This window comes from Rhinoraja longicauda, chromosome 33, assembly GCF_053455715.1.
Source record: "Rhinoraja longicauda isolate Sanriku21f chromosome 33, sRhiLon1.1, whole genome shotgun sequence".
Taxonomy (NCBI): Eukaryota; Metazoa; Chordata; class Chondrichthyes; order Rajiformes; family Arhynchobatidae; genus Rhinoraja; species Rhinoraja longicauda.
In genome coordinates, this window is record NC_135985.1 from 19,903,706 (window position 1) to 19,931,629 (window position 27,924).

General features: G+C 46.1%; 1 protein-coding gene across 3 annotated transcripts in view; it reads left to right on the top strand.

The window, feature by feature from the left end:
• The first annotated feature begins 213 nt into the window (after positions 1–213).
• The window catches only part of LOC144608987 (membrane progestin receptor gamma-B-like), a 75,033-nt gene continuing 47,322 nt past the window's right edge, over positions 214–27,924 (top strand). For 2 of the 3 annotated variants that reach the window (XM_078427278.1, XM_078427280.1), the window contains exons 1-2: positions 14,937–14,994; positions 27,644–27,869. In XM_078427278.1, the coding sequence (XP_078283404.1) occupies positions 27,819–27,869 (51 nt within the window). In that variant the 5' untranslated portion in view covers positions 14,937–14,994; positions 27,644–27,818. Of the gene's footprint in view, positions 285–14,936; positions 14,995–27,643; positions 27,870–27,924 lie in introns of those variants that run through there. The other variant, XM_078427279.1, reaches the window with a different exon arrangement.

Sequence of the window (27,924 nt, forward strand, 5' to 3'; positions counted from 1 at the left end):
TGTGAGGAATAATAGGAGAAATATCACTGAGGTCTTCAATAAATCATTGAAGTGGCCTTTTATGACTTGCACTGTAATGCACATCAGGAGTTGTGTTCATGTCTTCTAAGATATGGGCAGATGGCATCCCAATCAGAAAACTTCCCAAACTTTGGAGTGTGGAAAGTCTCACTCACTGTGGATATTATCTGCTGCAGGTTCACAGAGAAGGAAAGCCAAGTGGACACCAGCCAACAACCTGAAGTGGGAACAGTGGTGATATTTTCCATTTCACTAGTTGATGGGTAAGTGAGACAACGATAAAACTTCTTCGTGCACAAAATGCTGGAGTAACTCAGCAGGTCAGGCAGCATCTCAGGAGAGAAGGAATGGGCGACGTTTCGGGTCGAGACCCTTCTTCCCTGCTAAGTTAGTCCAGCATTTTGTGAATAAATACCTTCGATTTGTACCAGCATCTGCAGTTATTTTCTTAAACTTCTTCGTGCCATCAGTTCACTCAGTAGAGACTAGCAATCCCCCCCACATCAATTAACCTGCATGTGACTATTTATAAATCACTTCTCACTTTCTATAAACTTGCATGAAAAAAATATCCACAGTGCAGAGAACTTATTCCATATCCATTTTCTGATCACGGCTATCCTTACTCATCCCCTTGTTCACTCTGATCCAATATTGACAGCCAGCTTTCCAATACTAAGATCCAAATCACTGGAATTCCCTTGTTAAGTCCCACAACCTCTGTTTCCCCCTTTAAATCCACTTCTTTGAACAACCCCCTTATCTCCTCTTTGGCTTTTGAGGCAACATTTGTTTGACTGCATTGCTCGTAACATTTGGGATGTTTTTAACATCTGTGGTGCTACTAAATGTTGTTAATGGAAGCAGAATGTGTTTTGACACTGAAGAACTAGTTGGCTGCTGAAACGATGGATTGTAATTCCTGCATGCTTGAGATGTATTGATCAGATTGCCAAACGCTACTTACTTTGTGAACCAAGTTGATATAAAACTGCTAACATTTGCAATTCTATGCAAAGACATTAAATTAAATCATCCTCCCCCAAGGAGCAACAGAGTCCAAAGAGATCTGATATCGGTGTTTTAAGATCATAAGTGATAGGAGTAGAATTAGGCCATTCGACACAGTAAGTCTACTCCGCCATTCAATCATGGCTGATTTATCTCCACAGAGTAGCACAGCCTCACCATTAGAAAGGCACATAGATATTTAGGTCTCAATCACTGGGGTTCATAAGATCATATACGTTCTAGGAGCAGCAATAGGCCATTCGGTCCATCAGGTCTCCTCCGCCATTCAATCATGGCTGATCTATCTCTCCCTCCTAACCCCATTCTCCTGCCTTCTCCCCATAACCCCTGACACCCGTTAAAGTTGTGAAATAAATAGTCGAGTAGGTTTAGTCGGATTCTATGGGTAAAGAACAAAGGCTGATTGACATAATGTCAAAGAGTAGGAAGGAACTGCAAATGCTAGTTTATACCGAAGATAGACACAAAATGCTGGAATAACTTAGCAGGTCAGGCAGCATCACTGGAGAAACGGAATAGGTGACTTTGTGGGTTTCAACCTTCTTCTGATAGAGAAACACATGGCTGAGGAAACTTCTACCCCATCACCTCCTTTCTTTCCCAAGACCCACACTGCCACCCTGATGTGCTTCCATTTTCCCACCATCTCCCACCAGAGCCCTGCTCTTTTCCCTTCCTCCGTCACTCATCTCTCATCTCCGAGTCCCTCGTTTCTCTTTTTTCTCCCCTCTTTCCCCTCCCACATCCTCTTCTACCGACATCCTTCCCTCTGTATTTACATTTAATTCCTCCTCTCCTCTTCTTATCTGATATCTCTAGCCTTGGACACTTGCTCCAACCATTTGGCAATCACACCCGCCCCCCAACCTCTTGCGTAACCACCTATCACTTGCCAGGCTTCATCCTGCCCCCACCTCTCTCTTCCAGCTTTCTCCACCCTACTCCAATCAGTCCTGACCCGGAAGATTACCTACCCATTCCCTCCCCAGATGCTGCCTGACCCACAGAGTTCCTCCAGCACTTTGGGTTTTGCTCAAAACTCCAGCACCTGCAGTCTCTTGTGTCTTCTAATTAGTTATCTAATCAGCTTCACTACCAATGAATTTGTGCCAGTGTTTCTTAATCCCTTAATCCCATTTAAAACTGGCAAAGAATAATTTATTATTCCACAGACTATATAAGCCTTTATTCTTCCATTAAGTCCTGGCCTGCCGTTTAATATTCTATTTGTTATTTGACCTCAGAGTTCACTGCGTTTCTTATTTATTTTCTGGTCCATGTTCATTTTCGTGAAAATATAAAGTGATCGATGCAGTAAGTGCCGAAACCCAGCAGTTTTAATACTGAATAATGTTTGGCAGAATGACTCTCTGCTCAACATAATCGAGACTTGGACTTTTGCAGAGACATTCATAACCATTTCAGAACACGCCAAAGTGATTTACAGCCATTTTTCAGTCGAGGGTGTGGATGCAATGAAAATCTGTCACTGCTTAGGAACACCAGCGTACTCCAAAGGCGTGCAGGTTTATGGCTAATTGGATTAGTAAAGTTGTAAATCGTCCCTAGTGTGTGCAGGATAGTGCACAGGGATCGCTGTTCAGCGCAGACTCTGTGGGGCGAAGAGCCTGTTTCCACGCTGTATCTCTAAACTAAACTAAACTAAACCAATTGGAACTAAACTAAACTAAACAGTGCCAAAAAGAGCAGATAATCTGTTTTTAGACGAATTGAAGTTAAAAATTTGACCAGGTCACGAGAGGCAACCTGACCCTCACGATTCCACCACTTCAAAATATTGCCGCAGGATGTTTTGCATGCATCTGAGAAGACATGCAGAAGCACGCATTACCATTTCATCCCAAAGGCAGCATTTCTGATGGTATGGTTGTCCATGGAATGTCCAACCTCAGCATGGTTGTCCATGGAATGTCCAACCTCAGCATGGTTGTCAAGGGAATGCCCACCTGAACTCTTCAGGTCAAGTCTTCAGAATAGGATCTGCACCCACAACCTTCTGACTTGGTGTTGTCAGCTTGAAGTCACTGTGACAGATACTTCAGTCCCCTATCTTCTGAATGGAAACCCTTTCCATTAGTTAAGAGTAAAAACAACAATTAGATTTTTTAGATTTAGATTTAGAGATACAGCGCAGAAACAGGCCCTTCGGCCCACTGGGTCCGCGCCGCCCAGCGATCCCCGTACATTAACACTATCCTACACACACTAGGGAGAATTTTTACATTTGCCCAGCCAATTAACCTACATACCTGTGCGTCTTTGGAGTGTGGGAGGAAACCGAAGATCTCGGAGAAAACCCACGCAGGTCACGGGGAGAACGTACAAACTCCGTACAGACGGCGCCCGTAGTCAGGATCGAACCTGAGTCTCCGGCGCTGCATTCGCTGTAAGGCAGCAACTCTACCGCTGCGCCACCGTGCCGATCCCTTGCTCCCCACACAGAAATTAAAGCCACACACCTCCACTGTACACTTTCCCATGGCCTTCAAAGGTCAACGGTGACTTTGTATACTCCAGCACTATGATACAGTGAAAAGCTTAAAATATACATTCAATGGCTTTGAACACAATGGCCACCTGGATAGGGATAGGCAAAAGGGGCCCATGTCACATAAACACAGCTAGCATCCACCAAGTTTCAAAATCAGTACGCAACACTTTTCAGATTCCATCCAGAGATATTTGCAAATCAAAACGTAAACACATTAACATTGGGAAGATTTCACACAAATCTTGGAGAAAGACTACTCATATTTCTGTATCTGGAATGCCTTTTTTTCACTCAAACTCTTCTTTTTTCTTTCCCCTTACTTTTAATATTGTCATCTTTCCCCAATTCTGCAAGATAGTTCAAAGAATCAAAGCAAATGTATGATTCATGTACTTCTGAACCTGATAGATAGAAGGAAACAGGATGATTTATCTCCACATTCCCTCCCCCCCACACCCCCACCCCACCCCCCCCCCCCACTCCAAATCATGCATGGTCAGAGTAGCTGCAAGAATGGGAAAAAAATGAGAGAGGAAGATGGGTGTACAAATAGAGCTATTTTTCTTTGAAGGCATACATACACCATGCTGCAGCTCTCAGAAATGCCCATCACAAACGTGCATTACGAAGGTGTACTTAGTTAGTTAGGCCCCCTCGGTCATGGCTGACCATGGGTGAAGCATCCTAGTTGGCTGCTTGCTCCACACCTCGGCTAGAGCAGCGACGCTTGTGGCTGAAGAGACCAATGCGGGAGTGACAGTCTCTGTCGCAAAGGTCACATTTGCGTGTGGACTCTGGTCTGTAGAAGTTGCTGCGCTCCTTTCTACGTGCCCGCTTGTCTGCCGCTGCGTTCATCAGTGTCTCTTCCCCCGTTTTGAGGTGTTGGTTCAGGGTACCTCTCCACCTCGTGCAGTCAGCTGCAAGGCTCTCCCAGGACACCACGTCGATGTCGAGCGCCTTCAAATCTCTCTTGCAGACATCCTTGTAACGTAGCTGGGGGCGGCCGATGGTTCTCCTTCCAGATGTCAGCTCTCCATAGAGGATGTCTTTTTGGAATACGGCCATCCTCCATGCGGTGGACATGGCCCTGCCACCGCGGCCTGCACTGCCTGAGTAGAGTGTACATACTCGGAAGGCCAGCGCAAGACAGAATCTCGGCGTTGGACACTCTGTCTTGCCAGGATATACCCAGGTGTACAGTCATTATAATTTTATGGCAATTGTGGCATTTTATGGCAATTTCAGTGGCCAGTATTTGCTCGGCAAAATCCCAAGCAGAGTAATTGAACAAAAGATGGTGTTGGCATCAGTTTAACAAGAGATGGTACATTTGACCGTCCGGTCCTACATCAGTCCTGCACCAGTGGAACCCACTGAGATTGCACCAGGCCGTCAAAGGACTGTTGCTGGACTGCAGTGAGTTGGCAGCATAGGGACCAAGGCACAGCTAGGAGGAAGACGGATTAAAACTAAGCAGGATTCCATCTTGTCTCCTGAATGGCTCTGATGACCCTGTCTCCTGGTTGCTGACATGTTGAGCACACGAAGGTATGTTCAAAGCTGCCACTGGGCCTATTCCTTGCCATTGTTCTTTCAGGGCAGCAAAGGCAAAGTTGGGAACCCAAAAGTGAGCTGGCGTAGAGACAGCACAAATGTAACCCGTGGAAACACGCTAGGCAAGGTCAGAATATCTCAAAGGAATTTAAAGAAGATAGACACAAAATGCTGGAGTAACTCAGCGGGTCAGGCAGCATCTCCGGGCAAAAGGAATTGATGATGTTTCGGGTCGGAATCCTTCAGAACAAAATATTTTGAAACTGTAGGAAAGCTGAGGAAAAAACGACTATAGTCTGTTGTCCAACTAATCTGTTTTGTATTTTTGATAGAGACAAAACCCTCGTGGAGAATACATTCACTCTTTTTCAGAATAGTCCTATAGAATAGTTTAAATCATTTAAGGCCTGATGGTGGAACTGGTGCCCCACAGTGCCAGAGACCCGGGTTCAATCCTGATCTTTGGTGCAGTCTGTGTGGAGTTTGCATGTTCTCCTCGTGGGGTTCGGTCTGGGTACTCTGGTTTCACCTCACATCCTAACGACGTGCGGGTTTGTAGGTTAATTGGCCGCTGTAAATTGCTCCTCGTGCGTCGGGAGTGGATGCGAAAGTGGGATAACATAGAGCTAATGTGAATGGATGATCGATGGTTGGCATGGCCTAGTTGGCATGGAGGTGGGACAAGTGAAGATGGTCGGTGCGGGCATGTTGGGCTGTATGACTCAAAAAGATACTGCCATTTTTAATCTCCATGCTCCTCTAACTCTTGACTCCTTGCACTTACCCAGTCTTTATCGTTTGGCCATTCGTGATAATTCTTTCATCATTCTGTAGATCAATTTCTAAATCCCTTTACCTCCTCATTTACAGTACCCTTTAAAATCTGATTTTTAAAAAAAATCTTCATAATGGGATATTTTTTCCCCAACCCCCTATTTTTATTGGGAAGAAATTAACGTTACTATAGACAATAGGCAGGAGTAGGCCATTCGGCCCTTCGAGCCAGCACCACCATTCAATGTGATCATGGCTGATCATTCTCAATCAGTACCCCGTTCCTGCCTTCTCCCCATACCCCCTGACTCCGCTATCCTTAAGAGCTCTATCTAGCCCTCTCTTGAATGCATTCAGAGAATTGGCCTCCTCCGCCTTCTGAGGCAGAGAATTCCTCCTTCAATTTAGTTTTTTTGTTTGGTTTAGAGACGCAGTGTGGAAGCAGGTTATTCGGCCCACTGAGTCCGCGCCGACCAGCGATTCCCATACTCCAGCACTATCCTACACATTAGGGACAATTCACAATTTTTACTGAAGCCAAATTAACCTACAATCCTGTATGTCTTCGGAGTGTGGGAGGAAACCGGAGCACCCGGAGAAAACCCACACGGTCACAGGGAGAATGTACAAACCCCATATCCGTATTGCTCTGTGTTGCTACAGTCCCTCTAGTGAAGTTCCCCTAACACCTCCTGACATTATTCTTGACAGATTCTGTTTGACAAAACTCCTGTGAACATTTTGCAACATTAGACGTGATATTTGGCTACAAGCTGTTGACTCAATGCCTTTGCCAAGAGGTATGCGAATTGCCTTTGGCAGGATACATTAAGGTATTTTAAAAGTTAACTCTGATGGTTTATTGCAGGTTGATGAGAATATTATTTTCCCACTGACTGAGATTAATTTGTAACTAACAGCAAGTTAAACCATTAACAGAAACTATGTATAATCAGAAATGGTTCATTTGACCTTTGCAAATCATTATTACTTTTCCCCCTCAAGTAATAAAGTGTGGAATATTACTTCGTAAAAAGCAGGGAAATATGTAAACAAGTTGCAAACAGCAGCAGAGTGAAAATGCCAAAGTGGTTTCTCAACAGAAAGGCACAGTCTGAGATTCACCAAGTGCTCCGTGTTGATGCTGGCTTGTTGTATACGGCATTTGTAAAGGGACACTTCTGGACAGTAATAAACATCTCTGTTTCACGGTAAGACTTGGATCCTGTGCCGAATAGCTCTTGCAAACTAAACAACATCTACAAACTAAAGATAGACGCAAAAAGCTGGAGTTAGTCAGCGGGTCAGGCAGCATCTCTGGAGAAAAGGAATAGGTGACGTTTCGGGTCGAGACCCTTCTTCAGATTGAGAGTCAGGGGAGAGGGAAGCGAGAGATATAGACGGCACATAGAACAAATGAATTAACGATTTGCAAAAAGCAATGATGGTCAAGGAAATGTAGAGCCCACAATGATCCATTGTTGGCTGTGGGGAAGGTGATAATGAGTTATACAAACAGTGAAACTCAACAAGAGGACAGTGAAACTAGTACGACGACTAGCATGGGGAAGATGGAGATAGAGAGGATGGAAGGATTTCTTGAAGGTAGAGAAATCAATATTCATAACGCTGTGTTGTAAGCTGCCCAAGCGTAATATGAGGTGCTGTTCCTCCAATTTGCGTTTGCAATCTACAAACTGGTAGGTCTGGGGCACAAAGGGAATTTGGGGATCTGAGAGGCGACTGAGGTTGATCAGGAAGGATATTCTTGCTATGGAGGGCGTGCAGCGTAGGTTCACTAGGTTAATTCCCGGAATGGCGGGACTGTCGTATGTTGAAAGGCTGGAGCGATTGGGCTTGTATACACTGGAATTTAGAAGGATGAGAGGGGATCTTATTGAAACATATAAGATAATTAGGGGATTGGACACATTAGAGGCAGATAACATGTTCCCAATGTTGGGGGAGTCCAGAACAAGGGGCCACAGTTTAAGAATAAGGGGTAGGCCATTTAGAACGGAGATGAGGAAGAACTTTTTCAGTCAGAGGGTGGTGAAGGTGTGGAATTCTCTGCCTCAGAAGGCAGTGGAGGCCAGTTCGTTGGATGCTTTCAAGAGAGAGCTGGATAGAGCTCTTAAGGATAGCGGAGTGAGGGGGTATGGGGAGAAGGCAGGAACGGGGTACTGATTGAGAGTGATCAGCCATGATCGCATTGAATGGCGGTGCTGGCTCGAAGGGCTGAATGGCCTACTCCTGCACCTATTGTCTATTGTCTATTGTCATGACCTTATTGAGTGAAGAATCTGATGCAGGGCCCTTAGAACGATCCGATTCCTTCTTCTTCGTTGTATTGTATGAATATGTGGAACACTGATAATATCAACATCTGGGTCACTGCGGAAGATTACTAATCCACACCCCTCATTCTGGCTCAAATCCACATCTGGGCATTTGAAAGAACCTGAAGAGAATGAATGTTTTTCTTTTTGAATTGGCAACCTCATCACGTTAAGAATCTGCTACTTCCCCCTTGACCCAGAAACATGCAGAGTGACCCTTATTACAAGGATAGAGAGATACAAGGAACTGCAGATGCTGGTTTACAGAAGAAGACACAAAGTGCTGGAGTAACTCATCGTTCAGGCAGCATCTCTGGAAGACATGAATAGGTGATGTTTTGGGGTGAGATGGGGACAAGGGTGTCAGGGGTTATGGGGTGAAAGCAGGAGAATGGGGTTGGGAGGGAAAGTTAGATCAGCCATGATTGACGTGATGGGCCAAATGGCCTAATTCTGCTCCATGAACTTATGAACTGGTCAAGTGGCATGTGAAATCTGAGTTGCTGAAACCAGGGTGTTGTATAAATATCGTCGTGAATTTTAAGCTATTCACTCTGGAGTTTTGCATGCATCACCTTACAAAGGTGTGGAGTTGTGGTAACTTTACTGCTCTTCACTTCAGTAGACCTGTTTTGTAGATGGGTGAATGATCTTAATTTTATGTGGGCCTTGGAAGAAGCTGGCTCAGTTCGGTCTTTACTCCTTTGCATCTGCTGACACACAATTGTTAGACTTCTTCCCTTGGATACAAATGGTGGTGGGTTCCAATCACAGACTCTGGACCCGAAACATCCACCATCTCTTTTCCTCCACAGACGCTGCTTGACCTGGTCGCTTCTTGCTCCAGATTCCAGCATTGGTAGTATTTCGCATCTCCATACATAAGCTACTGTAGCAAAGTTGAGGCGTTACTGCAGCCAGAAGTGCCGGCTTAAACACAAGATGTTAAGACAAAGTACCCCTCGCTAATAGTTATAGGTCAGACTATGACATTAAAATAGACAATAGGTGCAGAAGGAGGCCATTCGGCCCTTCGAGCCAGCACCGCCATTCAATGTGATCATGGCTGATCATTCTCAATCAGTACCCCGTTCCTGCCTTCTCCCCATACCCCCTGACTCCGCTATCCTTAAGAGCTCTATCTAGCTCTCTCTTGAATGCATTCAGAGAATTGGCCTCCACTGCCTTCTGAGGTAGAGAATTCCACAGATTCACAACTCTCTGACTGAATTTTTTTTCCTCATCTCAGTTCTAATGTGGAATATCTGGAAATTTATGACATTGCTGCTTATGTGATCATCTTATATCCAATTTACTACTGTAAATACTGATGCATAGAACATAGAACAGTACAGCACAGGAACAGGCCCTACAACCCACCATTATGTGTCAACCATGATGCCAATGTAATTAAACCCATCTGCCTGCACAGTTTTTGTATCCATTTATTGCCTGTCCCTTCAAGAGTCTGTCTCAATGCCTCGAAAACATTACTGTTGTAACTGCTTCTACCACCTCCCATGGCTGTGTGTTCCAGGCACCTACAGTACAACTCTCTGTATAAAAATTGTGCTTTGTATATCTCCTTTAAACCCCCCCCCCTTCTCACCTTAAAACGAAACCACCTAGTATTTGACATCTCCATTCGGGAACAAAATCTCTGGCTCTCCACCTTATCTTTGCCTCTCATCATTTTTAGTATTTCCAACAGGGAGTCGGGCTGCATCTAAGGCGAGAGAAATGGAGTTCATAGTCCATGTTTGAGAACTGGTGACTATAAATAATTTGAATTTTATAACAGTCGTTTAGAGTTTAAGTTTAGAGTTTTTAGCGAGACAGCGTGGAAACAGGCCCCTTTGGCCCACCCAGTCCACACCAACCATCCATCACCCATTCACACCAGTTCTATCTAGAGAAGGGTCCCATAAGTCCATAGGTAGTAGGAGCAGGAAAATCCCCATGGAAATAAATGCAATTTCAACTTTAACAAGTTTATCGTTTGCAGCAACAAAGTTATTACCCAAACCAAACCCAACCCGACCCAACTCATATAACCTGTCGTTCTGCCTCTTGCTTTGTAAGATTTTACATTCTACACAAAAGAATGTGGCCCATCTATCTGAATGTTTGAGGTTAGGCTCAAGTAAGAAACGTTGCGGAGGCACAGTGGTAGAGTTGCTGCCTTACAGCGCCACAGTCCAGGGTTCGATGCACCACAGTCCAAGGTACAGCGCTTGTACATTCTCCCTGTGACTGCGTGGGTTTTCCCCAGGTACTCCAGTGTCCACCATCATTCCAAAGACCTACAGGTTTGTAGATTAATTGGCTTCGGGGGGAAAAAAAATTGTAAATTGTCCCTAGTGTGTTGGATAGTGCTAGTGTGCAGGGATTGCTGGGCTAGGCGGACTTGGTGGGCCGAAGGGCCTGTTTCCACACTGTATCTCTAAAGTCTAAATTCCAAAACATGGTGGGCTCTGTGCTTGGGGGAAATGGAGGTCAAGGATAAGTTCAAGGTTATCCTGTAATCATCATGGCAGCAACAACACACAATGCATTATATAATTTGTATTACTTAATAGGGAATCAGTAACATCACTGTCCTTATTATCCAAATGTTAACATAATTGGGTTATGCAAAAGATGCATTAAATTCATAAGATGTTCCCCATGGGTGACTGTGTCAGTATTATTGCTATGATTTAATTTTCAGGCTTTTAGATTTATTCTAAAAATGTAGACTTGCAAGAATTTTCACAAACTATTTAAGGATGGACCTCAAAGCTTTCTTTGTAATATCACGACGCCCAAATTGTTTATAAAATGGTGGGTTTGTCTGAATTGATATCTGATGCTATCATCCATTCAAAGAATGCTTGACTTCAATGTCAGACACATTATGTGCTTCTCCCCTTCCTTAATGATGTACGTAGAACATTTTTTTAAATTTCAAAATATACTTTATTCGAGAAACAAATATATACAAAACATGATCTTTACAAAACTCCATCCTACATTCTCGGAGGCTATACATACATTCAATACGGTTTACAACATTACACATTACACATTATGTAGGTTAATTTGACTGGGTAAATGTAAAAAAAATTGTCCCTAGTGTGTGTAGGATAATGTTAATGTGCGGGGATCGCTGGGCGGCGCGGACTTGGTGGGCCGTAAAGGCCTGTTTCCGCGCTGTATATATATATGATATGATATGATATGATACCCCCCACCCATGCCACTCATGTGCCCACTGGCGTGGACTCCCTTCCCTTATTTGGAGGGGCGTCTCCACCACACCCTGCCCCCCATGTCCAGCAGGGGAAGGACCCTAGACTGTGGTCCTCCCCCACAGGGCCTTGGCGTTGGCTGCACCGAGCTTCAGAGCGTCCCTCAGCACGTACTCCTGCAGTCTGCAGCGGGCCAGTTGGCAACATTCCCCCACGGACAGCTCGCTCCGCTGGGAGGCCAACAAAGCTCGGGCAGACCAAAGAGCGTCTTTCACCGAGTTGATGACCTTCCAGCAGCACTCGATGTCAGTCTCTGAATGTGTCCCTGGGAACAGTCCGTAGATCACAGAGTCCTCTGTGATGGAGCTGCTCGGAATAAATCGTGACAGGGACCCCTGCAAACCTCTCCAGACTCTCTTTGCAAATCCACACTCTGTGAAGAGGTGGGCCACCGTCTCCTCTCCATAGCAGCCGTCCCAAGGGCAGCGTGCGCTGGTAGTGAGGCTCCGGCGGTGCAGGAAGGATCTGACTGGGAGGGAACAGCTCAGCACAGGAACAGCCCCATCAGCCCACAATGTCTGTCCCGAACCTGATGCCAAGTTAAAGTCTTCTCCCCTGCGTCCAGGAGATCCATATCCCAATACCACTGATTTCTATGGGACAGAGCAGTCCATTGCTTTTTTCAAGAGTCTGCACAAAAGCAAAGCAAGACCCCATTATCATCATTTAAAATATATATATTTTGTTGCCCATTCCTAAATACCTGGGCAGTACGGTGGCACAGCGGTAGAGTTGCTGCCTTACAGCACTTGCAGTGCCGGAGACCCGGGTTCGATCCCGACTACGGGTGCTGTCTGTACGGAGTTTGTACGTTCACCCCGTGACCATGTGGTCCCACACTCCAAAGATGTACAGGTTTGTAGGTTAATTGGCTTGGTGTAGGTGTAAATTGTCCCTAGTGTGTGTAGGATAGTGTTAATGTGCGGGGATCGCTGGTCGGTGCGTACTCGGTGGGCCGAAGGGCCTGTTTCCGCGCTGTATCTCAAAAACTAAAAACCTTTGAACCTCCAGGGGAGATTTAGGGCCAGTTGTCCAACTTAGGGTTGGAGTCACATATATGCCAGAAAGCATACAAGTGGCAGATTTCTACACTAGAAGATATGAGACCACAACAAGCATTAGCAGATATAAAGAGGTGCAGATGCTGTTTCAAACACAAAAGGACATGAAACAAAGCACGAATGATGAAAATCAGTTGTAATTCCGTCTTCGAAGAAACAAAGAATTGCAGATGCTGGTTTACAAAAAAAAGACACAAAATGCTGACATAACTTAGTGGGTCAGGCAGCATCTTCGGAGAACATAGATAGGTAACGTTTCAGGTTGAGACTGAAGAAGGGTCCCGACCCGAATCATCATGTATCCATGTTCTCCAGACCCGCTGAGTTACTCTAGCACTTTGTGCCTTTTCCACAACAATCAAGTAGGTTCACTTTAACAATTAAAAGCACTATTTTCTTTATTCTCTACTTGTAATTAAATATCTGAATTTAAATTCCTTTGTTACAGTGTGGGATTTGAAGACATTAGTTCAGGTATCTTAAACACTCGGGTGTTAACTTACCCACAATATTATGATAACCTCCGGTTAGTTTATGGCCTATTAATTTGGAGACACTGAATATTTAGTCTGGAAAAACCTGGAGGTGCTCGTTTTTACACTTCTATACCTCTTGCCTGATGGGAGAGAGGAGAAGGGAGTGGCTGATATGAGACTGGTCCTTGATAATGCTGGTGGCCTTGTCGAGGTGCTGCCTTTTCTTGATCTCACCGTCTCCATCACAGGAGATAGACTATCAAGTAACGTCTGTGACAAACATACTGACTCCCACAGCGATCTGAATTACATTTCTTCACACCCTGCCTCGGCCCGAAATGTCACCCATCCCTTCTCTCCAGAGATGCTGCCTGTCCCGCTGAGTTACTCCAGCATTTTGATGTCTATCCTCCCGCAAAGACTCTATCTCCCACTCCCAATTCCTCCGTCTCCGCCGCATCTGCGCCCAAGATGAGGTGTTCCATGCCAGGACGTCTGAGATGTCCTCATTCTTTAGGGAATGGGAGTTCTCCTATCACAGATGAGGCCCTCACACATGTCACCTCGATATCTCAAGGACCACCTCAAGTAGCTCCACTCTTGCTCCCCCTCCCCCCCTCCCCCCCCCCCGATTACAACAAGGACAGAGTCCCCCTCGAAGGAAGTTCAATTTAGTTTATTGTCACCTGTAGTGCAGTGAAAAGCTTTTTGTTGCGTGCTAACCAGTCAGCAGAAAGACAATACATGATTACAATCAATCCATTTACAGTGTACAGATACATGTTAAGGGAATAACGTTCAGTGCAAGGAAAAGCCAGCAAAGTCTGCTCAAGGATAGTCCGAGGGCCATCAAAGAGGTAGATAGTAGTTCAGCACTGCTCTCTGGTTGTGGTAGGATGATTCAGTTGCCTGCTAACAGCTGGGAGAAACTATCCCTGAATCTGGAAGTGTGTGTTTCACACTTCCATACATTTTGCCTGATGGGAGAGGAGAGGAGTGGCCGGGGTGAGACTCGTCCTTGATTGTGCTGCTGGCCTTGCCGAGGCAGCGTGAGGTATAAGTGGAATTGATAGAAGGGAGGTTGGTTTATTTGATGAAGGTTTGTGTGTTGAAGGATTTGGCCCTGAAACCGCGACCCATCCTTTTTCTCCACTGATGCTGCCTGACCCGCTGAGTTGCTGCAGCACTTTGTCTCTACCCGGCCTGAAACGTCGCCTGTCTGTTCCCTCCTCAGATGCCGCCTGACCTGCTGAGTTAGTTCAACACTTTGTCTTCTGTGCACGATTCCAGCATCTGCAGTTTCTTGTGTCTCTATTTCCAGATCAGAATCCAGTAATCAGTGCAATTGAAATAGGCGTTTGATTCTAGCTGGGCAGAATCACAGCTGGGGGCCAGGCGTAGACTGGAGAGTAAAGAGTGGCAACACGCTTTGAAGCAAGCAGTCCACAGCTACAGGACAGACAAGGAGTTAATTTCCTCAGCAATTGCTAGTTTTTCTACAGTTAAACTATTGCCCTTTAATCAAGGCACAATGACTTTCATTATCTCATGCGATTTTTTTTTTTGTATTTGGAAAGGGGACGCAACCCTTTCAGTGTGACTGAATCCTGAAATGTGCCTGATCAGTCTTACTGCCTCAGCTTAGCCATAACAACAGGTACGAGGTGATGGGGAAGATTGGAGGGACGCAGGAGGTCCATGAAAGCTTGTGTTGCGACTGTTTTGCAAAGTGATCCCTGATTTGCCGTTGTTCTGAGCTGCCGAGCGAGAGGAAGGATTGTTCGCTGGGACGAGGAGTCCCGAGCTTGCTAACTAACACGCTCCAGCAGAGTCCTGGCGTCCAGCCAGCCACAAGTCTGCCGAAACACACATTGGCACAATGTGGAAGCGGTGCGATCCGTGAGCCATTAGCAGCTTAACTCCTGGTAAGAGAAGGTGAGAAACTGAGAACCAAAGGAAAACAATGTGGGGGGAAAATAACTGTACTGAGTTAATGTTCCTGAGACATTCTGTTTCTCAAAATGTTTCCTCTTAAAGGGGCCGTGCATGTTGCTATTGTCAAAACAGGCTGTCATTTATGCTTTAGTACCTGGCATTTACCCTTCCCCAAATGTAATCTTTTAAGCAGTCATGCAGACCGCTGCGGATTATAAGGTGATTGAATGTGGCCATTGTGGGACCCACTGTTATCAGGCAACTGAACCATCCTAACAACTAGAGAGCAGTCCTGAACTTCTATCTATCTCATTGGAGACCCTCAGACTATCTTTGATCGGACTTTACTGGCTTTATCTTGCACTAAGCGTTATTCACGTTATTCCCTTTATCCCGTATCTGTAAACTGTGGATGACTCGATTGGAATCATCCCTTGCCTTTCCGCTGGCTGGTTAGCACGTGACAAAAGCTTTTCGCTGTACCTCGGTACATGTGACAATAAGCTAAACTCAAACTCAAACTTACTGACTTATAGCTGGTCGAGCTGCTGCCTCATAGCGTCCACAGAGACCCAGGTTCGATCCTAACCTTGGGTGCTGCACGCGTGGAGTTTGCACGTTCTCCCTGCGACCGCGTGGGTTTCTTCCGGGTGCTTCGGTTTCCTCCCACATCCCAAAGACATGCAGGTTTGTAGTTTAATTGTCCTCCATAAATTTCCCTCAGTGGATGAAAAAACTGGGATAACATAGAACTAGTGCGAACAGGTGATCGATGGTCAGCGTGGACTCCGTGGGCCAAAAGGTCTGTTTCCTTGTTGTATCTCGAAGTTAAAACTAAACTAACTATACATGGGCTGGCGACATGACTGAGAAAGGAGAGCTGCTGGAGGAACCCAGCAGGCCAGGCAGTGTCTGTGGAGGGAAATGGACAGTCAACGTTTCAGGCGTGACTCTTCATTTGGACTAAGGTCCTCCTTCTTGTTAGCTCCAGATTCCCGTGTCCACAACCCTTGTTCCTCCAGGACTTCCAGGGTGGGTGGGTGGGTTGTGACGTGTTATTGTCTTTCCGCCATTTTGTGGGCCTCTGCATGTTTCCAGAGCCTGGGCTCGAGGCCCTCTGTGACTTTAGGCTTTAGAGATAAAGCGCAGAAACAAGGCCCTTGGTTGACCGAGTCTGCACCGACCAATGATCAGCCCGTACACGACCACTATCCTACACAATAGGGACAATTTACAGGTTTTTTAACCGAAGCCAATTAACCTACAAACCTGTACATCTTTGGAGTGTGCGAGGAAACAGGAGAGCCCGGAATAAAACCTTACATGGTCACAGGGAGAACAGACAGCACCTGTAGTCAGGATCGAATCCAGGTCTGTGGCGGTGAAAGGCAGCAACTCTACCACTGCGCTACTGTGCCGCCCCGCACAGTTACTCAGTGGGTCAAGCAGCATCTGTGGAGAGAACGGACAGGCAACGTTCTTTGAGACCCTTCTTTGGACTGATGCTGCCTGACCTGCTGGAGTCCCTCGAGCACTTTATTATTTGCATGGTTCCAATGTAAATAATTATCAGAAAAGGACCTGCAAGGTAAGGTGCAGGACAGGTCGTGCTGGAACAAAAACAAACGGTTGGAGGTACTCAGCCGGTCAGGCGACATCTGTGGGGTGGTTGATGTTTTAGATCAAGACCCTGGATTGGTACAGAGAGTGTAGACAGGATGGAGCCGGTATTTCACCCAGAGAGTTGTGAATCTGTGGAATTCTCTGCTGCAGAAGGCAGTGGAGGCCAATTCATTGGATGTTTTCAAGAGAGAGTTAGATATAACCCTTAGGGCTAAAGGAATCAAGGGATATGGGGAGAAAGCAGGAACAGGGTACTGATTTAGGATGATCAGCCATGATCATATTGAATGGTGGTACTGCCTTGAAGGGCCGAATGGCCTACTTCTGCGCCTATTTTCTATGTTTTTATAAAGAGGTGAGAGGAATGGGGTGAGGCAGGTGCTGGAAGATGTTAGTTCAAATCAGGCGAGGAAGGAGGTGATGGGCAAATGGAGCTGGGAGGAGGAAGATGGAGTCGGTAGATGGTGGCCGATGGGGTGAGAAGTAGGCAGGGCGGCACGGTGGCGCAGCGGTAGAGTTGCTGCCTTACAGCGAATGCAGCACTGCAGACTCAGGTTCGATCCTGACTACGGACGCCGTCTGTACGGAGTTTGTACGTAATGTAAAAGTAATGTAAAAGAAAACCCCAAGGGGTTCTACAGATATGTCAATAGCAAAAGGATAGCCAGGGATAAAATTGGTCCATTAGAGAGTCAGAGTGGACAGCTATGTGCTGAGCCGGAAGAAATGGGGGAGATATTAAACAATTTCTTTTCTTCGGTATTCACCGAGGAGAAGGATATTGAATTATGTGAGGTAAGCGAAACAAGTAGAGTAGTGATGGAAATTATGAGGATTAAAGAAGAGGAGGTACGGACACTTCTGAAAAATATAAAAGTGGATAAGTCTCCAGGTCCTGATAGGATATTCCCTAGGACATTGAGGGAAGTTAGTGCAGAAATAGCAGGGGCTATGACGGAAATATTTCAAACATCATTAGAAATGGGGATGGTGCCGGAAGATTGGCGCATTGCGCATGTTGTGCCTTTGTTTAAAAAAGGTTCTAAAAGTAAACCTAGCAATTATAGACCTGTTAGTTTGACGTCTGTGGTGGGAAAATTAATGGAAAAGATACTTAGGGACAATATATATAATTATTTGGATAAACAAGGCCTGATTAGAAACAGTCAACATGGATTTGTGCCTGGAAGGTCATGTTTGACTAATCTTCTTGAATTTTTTGAAGAGGTTACCAGGGAAATTGATAAGGGCAAGGCTGTGGATGTTGTGTATATGGACTTCAGTAAGGCATTTGACAAGGTTCCACATGGAAGGTTGATTAAGAAGGTTAAATCGTTGGGTATTAATAGTGAGGTTGCAAGATGGATTCAACAATGGCTGAATGGGAGATACCAGAGGGTAATGGTTGACAATTGTATGTCAGGTTGGAGGCCAGTGTCTAGTGGAGTACCCCAAGGATCTGTGTTGGGTCCACTGTTGTTTGTCATTTACATTAATGATCTGGATGATGGTGTAGCAAATTGGATTAGTAAATATGCAGATGATACTAAGATAGGTGGAGTAGTTGATAGTGAGGTAGATTTTCAAAGTCTACAGAGAGACTTGGGCCTTTTGGAAGGGTGGGCTGAAAGATGGCAGATGGAGTTTAATGCTGATAAGTGTGAGGTGCTGCATTTTGGTAGGACAAATCAAAATAGGACGTACAGGGTAAATGGTAGGGAATTGAGGAATGCAGTGGAACAGAGGGATCTGGGAATAACTGTGCATTGTTCCCTGAAGGTGGAATCTCATGTGGATAGGGTGGTGAAGAAGGCGTTTGGTATGCTTGCCTTTATAAATCAGAGCATCGAATATAGAAGTTGGGATGTAATGTTAAAATTGTACAAGGCATTGGTGAGACCGAATCTGGAGTATGGTGTGCAGTTCTGGTCGCCAAATTATAGGAAGGATGTCGACAAAATGGAGAGGGTACAGAGGAGATTTACTAGAATGTTGCCTGGGTTTCAGCACTTAGGCTACAGAGAGAGGTTGAACAGGTTGGGTCTTTATTCTTTGGAGCGTAGAAGGTTGAGGGGGGACTTGATAGAGGTTTTTAAAATTTTGAGAGGGACGGACAGAGTTGACATGGGTAGGCTTTTCCCTTTGAGAGTGGGGAAGATTCCAACAAGGGGACATAGCTTCAGAATTGAGGGACAAAAGTTTAGGGGTAACATGAGGGGGAACTTCTTTACTCAGAGGGTGGTGGCTGTATGGAATGGGCTTCCGGTGGAAGTGGTGGAGGCTGGCTCGATTTTATTATTTAAGAGTAAATTGGATAGGTATATGGATAGGAGGGGATTAGAGGGTTATGGTCTGAGTGCAGGTAGATGAGACTAGGTCAGGGAGAATGGTCGGCGTGGACTGGTAGGGCCGGACAGGCCTGTTTCCATGCTGTAGTTGTTATATGTTATATGTTATAATAGGCTGCAGATGGTGGAATCTGTTCAGTAAGGAAGTGATGAGGAATAGTGAGCCAACGGAATCAGTTGGAGAGGGGATAGGAGACTCAACAGGTTGTGTGCAGGCAGATGGAACCAAGTGGGGGTAGGGGATGAACCTGGATGAGGAAGACTGGGTGGGAGGGGGGTGGTTGAACAAGGTGGTGCAATGAGGAACCTGGTGGATTAAGGAGAGAGAAAGGGACACAGGAGATACAGATTAACTGAAACCGAAAATGTTGGTGTTCATACCATTGGGTTGTAGACTACCCAGGTGGGACTTGAAGTAAAACTCAAGGTGCAGGAGCAACTCAGTGGGTCAGGCAGCATCTGTGGATGGAATGAGTAACAATGTTTCAGGTTGGAACCCTTCTGAGGTGTTGTCCTTGGAAACTTATCCGAGGTGTTGTCCTTGGAAACATATCCTTCTGTTGCATGGATATGGAAGAGCTGTAGGGGCAATGAATGGGCCAAATCTCCGATGGAATGGTGGCACAACATGGGTGGCATGGTGGCACAGCGGTAGTTGCTGCCTTACAGTGCCAGAGACCCAGGTTCGATCCTGACCATGGGCGCTATCTGTGCGGAGTTTGTACGTTCTCCCTGTGACCTGTGTGGGTTTTCTCTGGCTTCTCCGGTTTCCTCCCACACTCCAAAGACGTACAGGTTTGTAGATTAATTGGCTTGGGATAATTGTAAATTGCTCCTAGTGTGTGTAGGATAGTGTTAGTGTGTGGGGATCGTTAGTTGGCGTGGACTCAGTGGGCCGAAGGGCCTGTTTCCACTCTGTATCTCTAAACTATAAGACAGATACGAGCTGCCAGTTGAGGTGCGAGATCTATTTTCTGTTCATTATTCTTTAAATTCAGGTCAAAGTCTTTTAATAGCTGAACCCATCAGCCTGAGTCTGGTGACTGCATACTCCAGTGCTTAAACTAAGACTCCTTGATATTACGGAAGTATAAACCGTTGGGGAGTGTCAGACAACGCGGACAGAGTTTGACACAGGTCTCTGGTTCTTTAAGGAATGCTACATAAGAGAGTTATAACAAAGGAAAGAGTTGCATTTCTAAAGCACCTGTCACGTCCTTTCAGAACTCTTCAAAGCCAGTGCAATACTTTTGTACCGTCGGATATTTACCACCCAATCCATGCACAATGTCTGAAGTAGGCTCCTGAACCGAAACGTCGCCCATCACGTTCCCCTCCACATTTCCCTGCCTGACCTGCTGAGTTCCTCCTGCAGTTCAGGCACAACAAGCTCCCACAACCAGCAATACAACTAACTTTCTTATTTAATCCAACACAGAACAAGACCATTTGGTCCATCAGAATCATGCCAGCTCCCGACAGAGCAAGCCCATTGGTTCCATTCCCCCCATCTTATCTCCAAGTAGTCCCGCCTTTGGAGCTTTTGCTACTTGCCTAATCTGAGGGGTCATTTACAGAGGCCAGTGCCCACACAGTGGGGGTGGGAGAGAAGGCTGGGCTTCAAACATAGCTGACCTTGGAAGAGTGAAGAGAATAGGATGCAGCCCAGCGGTATGAACATTGACTTCTCTAACTTCAGATAGTTCCTCTGTCCCTCTCTTCCCAGTTCTCCGTCTATCTTCCTGTCTCCACCTATATCCTTCCTTTGTCCCGCCCCCATCGGTCTGAAGAAGGGTCTCGACCCGAAACGTCACCCATTCCTTCTCTCCTGAGATGCTGCCTGACCTGCTGAGTTAACATATAACATATAACAACTACAGCATGGAAACAGGCCTGTCCGGCCCTACCAGTCCACGCCGACCATTACTCCAGCATTTTGTGAAATAAATACCTTCGAAGCGAATAGGATGCTTCATGTGCTGCAGATGGTTACCGAAGCCACTGAGTGAGACATTGGTGCTCTGTAGAATATATGTGGGAGAGAGTCAGGTTAGTTGAATTGAATTGGATTGAATTGAATAAATTTTATTAGCCAAGTATGAAAACACACAAGGAATTTGCCTTGGTGCTTTGCTCGCAAGTAACAACATGACATACAGTAAACAATTAAGAATAAAACATTATAATTTACACACCTGAAGAATGAAATAAAATACCAGAGCACAAGGAGGCTACAGACTTTTGGTTATTGAGTAGAGCTACTGCTCGTGAAAAAAAGCTGTTTTTATGTCTGGCTGTGGCTGCTTTGACAGTCCGGAGTCACCTTCCAGAGGGAAGTACTTCGAAGAGTTTGTGGCCAGGGTGAGAGGGGTCAGAGATGATCTTGCCCGCTCGCTTCCTGGCCCTTGCAGTGTACAGTTCGTCGATGGGTGGGGGAAGGTTGCAGCCAACAACCTTCTCGGCTGATCGAACGATGCGCTGCAGCCTCCGGATGTCGTGCTTGGTGGCTGAGCCAAACCAGACCATGATGGAGAAGGTGAGGACGGGCTCTATGATGACAGTATAAAACTGGACCATCATTGCACATAGATTAAGTTTTTGGGCTACGGCCGCGAGTTCAAATCCCGCCATGGGAGATGTGGGCGGCACAGTGACACAGAGCTGCTGTCTTCCAGCGCCAGAGACCCAGGTTTATCAAGTCGTAAGGTCACAAGTGATAGGAGCAGAAATTGGCCATTTGGCCCATCTAGTCTCCTCCGCCATTCAATCATGGCTGATCTATCTCTCCCTCCTAACCCCATTCTCCTGCTTTCTCCCCTGACACCCGTACTAATCAAGAATCTGTCTATCTCTGCCTTAAATGCTGACTTAAATACTAAAGGTCCAATACTGACTACGGGTGCTGTCTGTGCAGAGTTTGCACGTTCACCCCGTGGCCACGTGGGTTTTCCCCAGGTGGTCCGGTCTCCTCCCACACTCCAAAGACGAACAGCTTTGTAGGTTAATTAGCTTCGGTGAAGTTGTGAATCGTCCCTAGTGTGTGTAGGATAGTGTTAGTGTGCAGGGATCGCTGGGCGGCGCGGACTCAGTAGGCCGAAGAGCCCGTCTCAACGCTGTATCTCTAAAGTCTAAAAGTAAAACGTAGGTGAATTTACTAGCAACACAATGGTCTAAATGTTATGGTCAACCTATTTACCCTTTAATGTATTTTTAAGACCGCAGCGGTATTTACATAGAACCTAGAGCAGTACAGCACAGGAACAGGTCCTACAGCCAGTGTTTATGGTGCTAAACGTGGTGCCAAATTTGAAGAAGAACACATCGGCCTGCAAGTGATCCATATCCCCCCATTCCCTGCATATCCTTTTGCACTTGTGCTACACACAACTATTGCATCTGTTCCCACCACTACTCTGGCAGCACCTTCCAGGCACCCACCACTCTGTATAAAAGACTTGCTCCACACGTCTCCTTTAAAATATCCCCCTCCCACCCTAAGCCCACGTCCTCTGGTACTTTACATTTGCATGATGGGAAACAGGTTCTGACTGTCTACCGTATCTACTCATCTGATAATTTTATAAACTGCTTCTCAGTCTCCACCCCCCCCCCCCCCATCCCCCCCCTCAGCCTCCAACGCTCCAGAGGAAACAATTCGAGGATCACAACCCTAAACGTCACCTGTCCGTGCTCTCCAGAGATGCTGCCTGACGCGCTGAGTTACTCCAGCACTTTATGCCCAAGTTTATCCAATTTCCCCAAACACCCTCTATATCAGGCAGCATTGTTTTAAATCTCTTCTGCACCCTCTCTAATGTCTCCACATCCTCACTGTAATGAGGCGACTGGAACTGCAGTCAATAATCCAAATGCGGCTTAATCGAAGTTGGTTCGAGTTTTTCTTTTGGCGAAGTTTCACAGTTCGCTTACTTTTGGATAACACCTCCTTGCATGATATTTCACTGAAATATTTGTCTGGTGTAAGAGGAGAATTGATCTGCAGCAACAGGGAGGATATGGCAATGGCCATCTCTTGATTGATTATTTTGTCTCGAAAATACCACGCAATTGTTCCACCATGATAACCGTGTAGAACAAAGCATCCTCAGCTGTGAACCAACACCAGGATGGTGGGTGTATGGAACGAGCTGCCAGAGGAGGTAATTGAGACAGGTACTATCACAACGTTTAAGAAACATGTAGACAGGTACATGGATAGGATAGGTTTAGAGGGATGTGGGCCAAACGCAGGTAGGTGGGACTAGTATAGACAGGACATGTTGGCCGGTGTGGGCAAGTTGGGCCGAAGACTCTCTAAGACTATGACGTTGTAAGACTCCATGACTCTATGACCTGAAATAGGTACATACCCATTTCTCCCACTATGCTGCCCCTCTTTCACCATCTCGCCATCCCCCTCCACCCCTAACCCTTCATCTGGCTTCACATCTTGCAGTTCTTCTCTCCTTGTCTCACAGTGTTTGTCCCTTCATCTCCGGCCATTCATCTGCCAATCAATCCTCCCCCTCTCCCCCCCCCCCCCCCCCCACTCCTCACCTGTATCCACCTATCACTTGCCAGGCCTTGTCCTTCCCCCACCTCTCTTCCAGCTTTCTCCCTACTACAATCAGTCTGAAGATGGGTCCCGACCTGAAACGTCATTGATCCATGTTCCCCAGAGGTGCTATCTGACACATAGATTTACTCCTGCACGTTGTGTCATCTTCTAACCTGAAATAGGACTATCATTTGTCTGAAGAATAGTCCCAACACGGGACATCGTCTGTCTATTCCCTCCACAGATGCTGCCTGACCCGCTGAGTTCTTCCAACACTTTTTGTTTTGCTCCAGATTCCAGCATTTGCAGTTCCTTGTGCCTTCATCGGGCTGTTGTTACTTGGTGTACAATTGTAATGATGTTTTATCTTTCCGCTGACTTGTTAGCATGCAACAAAAGCTTTTCACTGTACCTCAACTAAACTCAACCCAACTTTATTTCAGATGTTCACCTTCTGCAGATTTCTGCTTTTGATTGCAGAATTCTGTTAGTTTAGTTCAGTTTAGTTTATTGTCACGTGTACCAAGGTACACTGAAAAGCTTTTGTTGCCTGCTATCCAGACAGCGGAAAGACAATCCATGAATACGAACGAGCCATTTGCAGTGTATAGATACATGATAAGGGAGTAATGTTTAGTACAAGGTAAAGCCAGCAAAGTCCGATCAAGGATAGTCTGAGGGTCATCAAAGAGGTAGATAGTAGTTCAGCACTGCTCTCTGGTTGTGGTAGGATGATTCAGTTGCCTGATAACAGCTGGGAAGAAACTGACCCTGAATCTGGAGGTGTGTGTTTTCGCACTTCTGTACCTTGTGCCCGATGGGAGAGGGGAGAAGAGGGAGTGGCCAAGGTGCGATTCATCCTTGATGATGCTGCTGGCCTTGCCGAGGCAGCGTGAGGCATAAATGGAGTCAATACAAGGGAGGTTGGTTTGTGTGATGGTCTGGGCTGCGTCCACAATTCACTGCAATTTCTTGCGTGCTTGGATGGAGCTGTTTCCAAACCAAGCTGTGATGTATCCTGATGTGGGGAAAAGTAATTAAATTACTCCTGTGACTAATATAATCTTCTTGTTCCGGATTCCCGGCGGATGAAAATTTGTATCTGCTGTATCGTTTATCATTTAAAATACTTTACTTAAACAACAATTCTTTTTCCTCCGCCTTCTGTGGCTGTATCTTCAGTTTTCCAGTTTCTCTCCTGTGAAACGCCCTGTAAAACCTACTGATTTAACCCAACTTTCTAATGTGAAACAGTGAAAATATTTATACATTTGTTTTGCCTCCTGTGAGCCACCTGGGATATTTCACCATGTTAAAGGAGTCACATAACCAGATGTTATGGGCCAAGTAATGGCAGCTGTTTATTTAACCCATCATCAGAATTCAACCACTTGAACGCTGTGACCTGCTACACCCATTCTATAAATAAGAAATCCCATGGCTTTCAGTAATTTCAATTATTCCTCAGAAAAAAATTCAGAGTATGAGCGAGTTGGCAATTTGGTGCCCTTAAGTGCACAGCGATTCCCATATTTCACAGAAGCCGTCTCCTTTAAATGGATACGAGACAGAGAGCCCTTCATGTAACCTACAAGGAGATGAGAGACTTCAGGGCGAACGAAGGACATCAGTAAAACACAAGATAATCGTTTGAGCAAAAGACACAAAGTGCTGGAGTAACTCAGCAGGTCAAGCGACATCTCTGGAGAACCTGGAGAGGTGACTTATGTAGGAAAGAACTGCAGATGCCGGTTTACATCGAAGATAGACACAAAATGCTGGAGAAACTCAGCGGGACAGGCAGCATCTCTGGATGGATGGAATGGGTGGCGTTTCGGGTCGAGACTCGATCTGAAGAAGGGTCTCGATCCGAAACGTTACCCATCCCTTCTCTCCAAGAGATGCTGCCTGTCCCGCTGAGTTAAAAGCTGGACATGTTCCCTTTCAAGCAGCTCTATTGCTTCCAGACCTTGTCTGGGTGGGAACGCCTTTGCTGCAGAGGAAAGCAAAAATTAGAAAGGATGGATCAAAAATGTGGGAATTCCTGGAAGGCATGATGAAGGCATCGGAGTAATTTTAGACTGAGAATTCATTGCCCATCGCAGATGACAGTAAATGTTCATTCAGTCGGCAGAAACTGTAGGAGGTTGAAGAGGCTTTTAGATAGTCAGGGAATGGAGGGGTGTGGATCACATGTGGTCAGAAGTGATTAGTTTAACTTTGCATCATAGTGGGCATGGACGTTATGGGCTGAAGGGCCTGTTCCTGTGCTATACTGTTCTGCACGCAATGGTCATTTGAGTTAATTTTGGAGACGTTTAATGAAAAGATATGGAATTAAAGACTGTAGGAGGTCATTGGGTCCCACAAGCCTGCTGTGCTGTTTAAATGGATCATGGTTGCTGAAATTCACAAGGAACGGCAGATTTTAGACTTTAGTGGAATATCGCAAAGTGGGCACCTCAGCCCACTGAGTTGGTGCCTACCAGCGATCACCCCGAACAAAATTATAAATTGTCCCTAGGGTGCAGGATAGTGTTAGGACTGAGATGAGGAAAACCACTTTCACTCAGAGAGTGGTGAATCTGTGGAATTTTCTGCCACAGAAAGCAGTGGAGGCCAATTCACTGGATGTTTTCAAGAGAGAGTTAGATTTAGCTCTTAGGGCTAACGGAATCAAGGGATATGGGGAAAAAGCAGGAACGGGGTACTGATTTTGGATGATCAGCCATGATCATATTGAATGGAGGCGCTGGCTCGAAGGGCCGAATGGCCTACTCCTGCACCTGTTTTTCTGTTTTCTGTGCATTTTTCTAGTATATGGGGATCGCTGGTCGGTGCGGACTCGGTGGGCCGAAGGGCTCTGTGTCTCTAAACTGAACAAAAACCGTGCCAAACTACCCTTTAGAAGAGGGTGGTGGGCTGCCTCTTTGAACTGCTGCAGTCACTGTCATGAAAGGTGCTGCCACAGAGGAGGGTTGACTACCTGGGTTCAGGTGAAGGACTGGCGATGTGTTTCCTGGACAGGTATATGTGCCGCTTGAAGGGAACATGCTGTGTGTGGGTGGTGTTCTCATGCACCAGCTGCCCTTGTTCTTCTAGGGGGGTCGATGGTGCCAGTTTGGGTCAGATTATTGAAGAAGCTTCGGAGTTGTGTTGCATTGCCTTTTGTGGGAGGTGAGATCTACAGACGCACTCTACTGATGCTGGATGAAGCGGGGAGGAGGGAGGTTCTGTGGAAACTGGGAATCAATTGGAATTTTTAGCACCTACTTCGCTGGTTACAAGTCATGAAGAGTTTATGGAGCAAAGATGCACCAAAACCACACAAAGTACTGGAGTAACTCAGCCGGCCAGGCAGCATCTGTGGAGGATATGGATAGACAACGCTTCGTGTCAGGGACTTTAGATTCAAGAGCGTTGCCTTTACATATCCTCCAGCAATGCTGCCTGACCCGTCGAGTTCCACCTGCACTTTGTGTTTTGCTCAAGATTCCAGCATCCTTTCAGCAACGGTTCAGCAAGATCCTATTGAACGGCACAGCAGGCTGGTGGGGCCAAATGGCCTCCTGCCATCGCTAATTGTCGACCCCGGGTGGGACCAGCACAACTACAACTCCAAACTTCTGCCAATTCAGCACAGACTGGGAACTGTCTCATCTGTAGTTGGGTATTTGATCGGCACTACTCTCACTGACTAGACCATTTTAAGATGTGAAAAGGCAGGAGATTAAGGACATTGTTGGAATCAGCTTGATTGCCAGAAACTGAACTGGCATTGTGTGCGTGTGAGCCTTCTATTCGGGAAACAGTCGTAACTTAATACACGGCTGTTATAAATTGTGGGTGGACTATAAAATGTAGTCTTTGTGTGATTCTGAGCATATTATCAGGCAAACAGTTGAACTATTAATTTAGGCTCTCTGGACTGTCATTGATACTGTTATCTTGGCATGACAACGCATGTTTTGTGGGGAAACTGAGATGCAAACTGGATGATGTAAAACTACCACGAATTAGTACGGGAGGGGCTTTTTGGTCGAAAGATAAAGTGCCCCCTGATAGTCGCTGGTATCAGCGTTGCCGTGACGATGACATCTCTGTGCTCTCTCTCCCTCAGTGCCGATGTGCTGCGTTGTCGGTCGAGGGTGTGAGCGGAGCCCATGAGGGGAGCGTGGAGGCCGGGCGGCTGAGGCAGGAGAGAGATCGCAGACGCTGCCCAGACGGCAGCGTGCGCCCACTCCATCCAAGAGGAGGGCAACGCATTGGGCCAGAAGTCTAAAACAACTTTGGGAATGCTGAGCTTAAAGTTACCTCGTCTTCTCAGCATCAATCAAGTGCCCAAAGTAGGTGAATTCCACTTAGTTTTATATCCAAACTAGACCGAGTGGACCTGTTGGG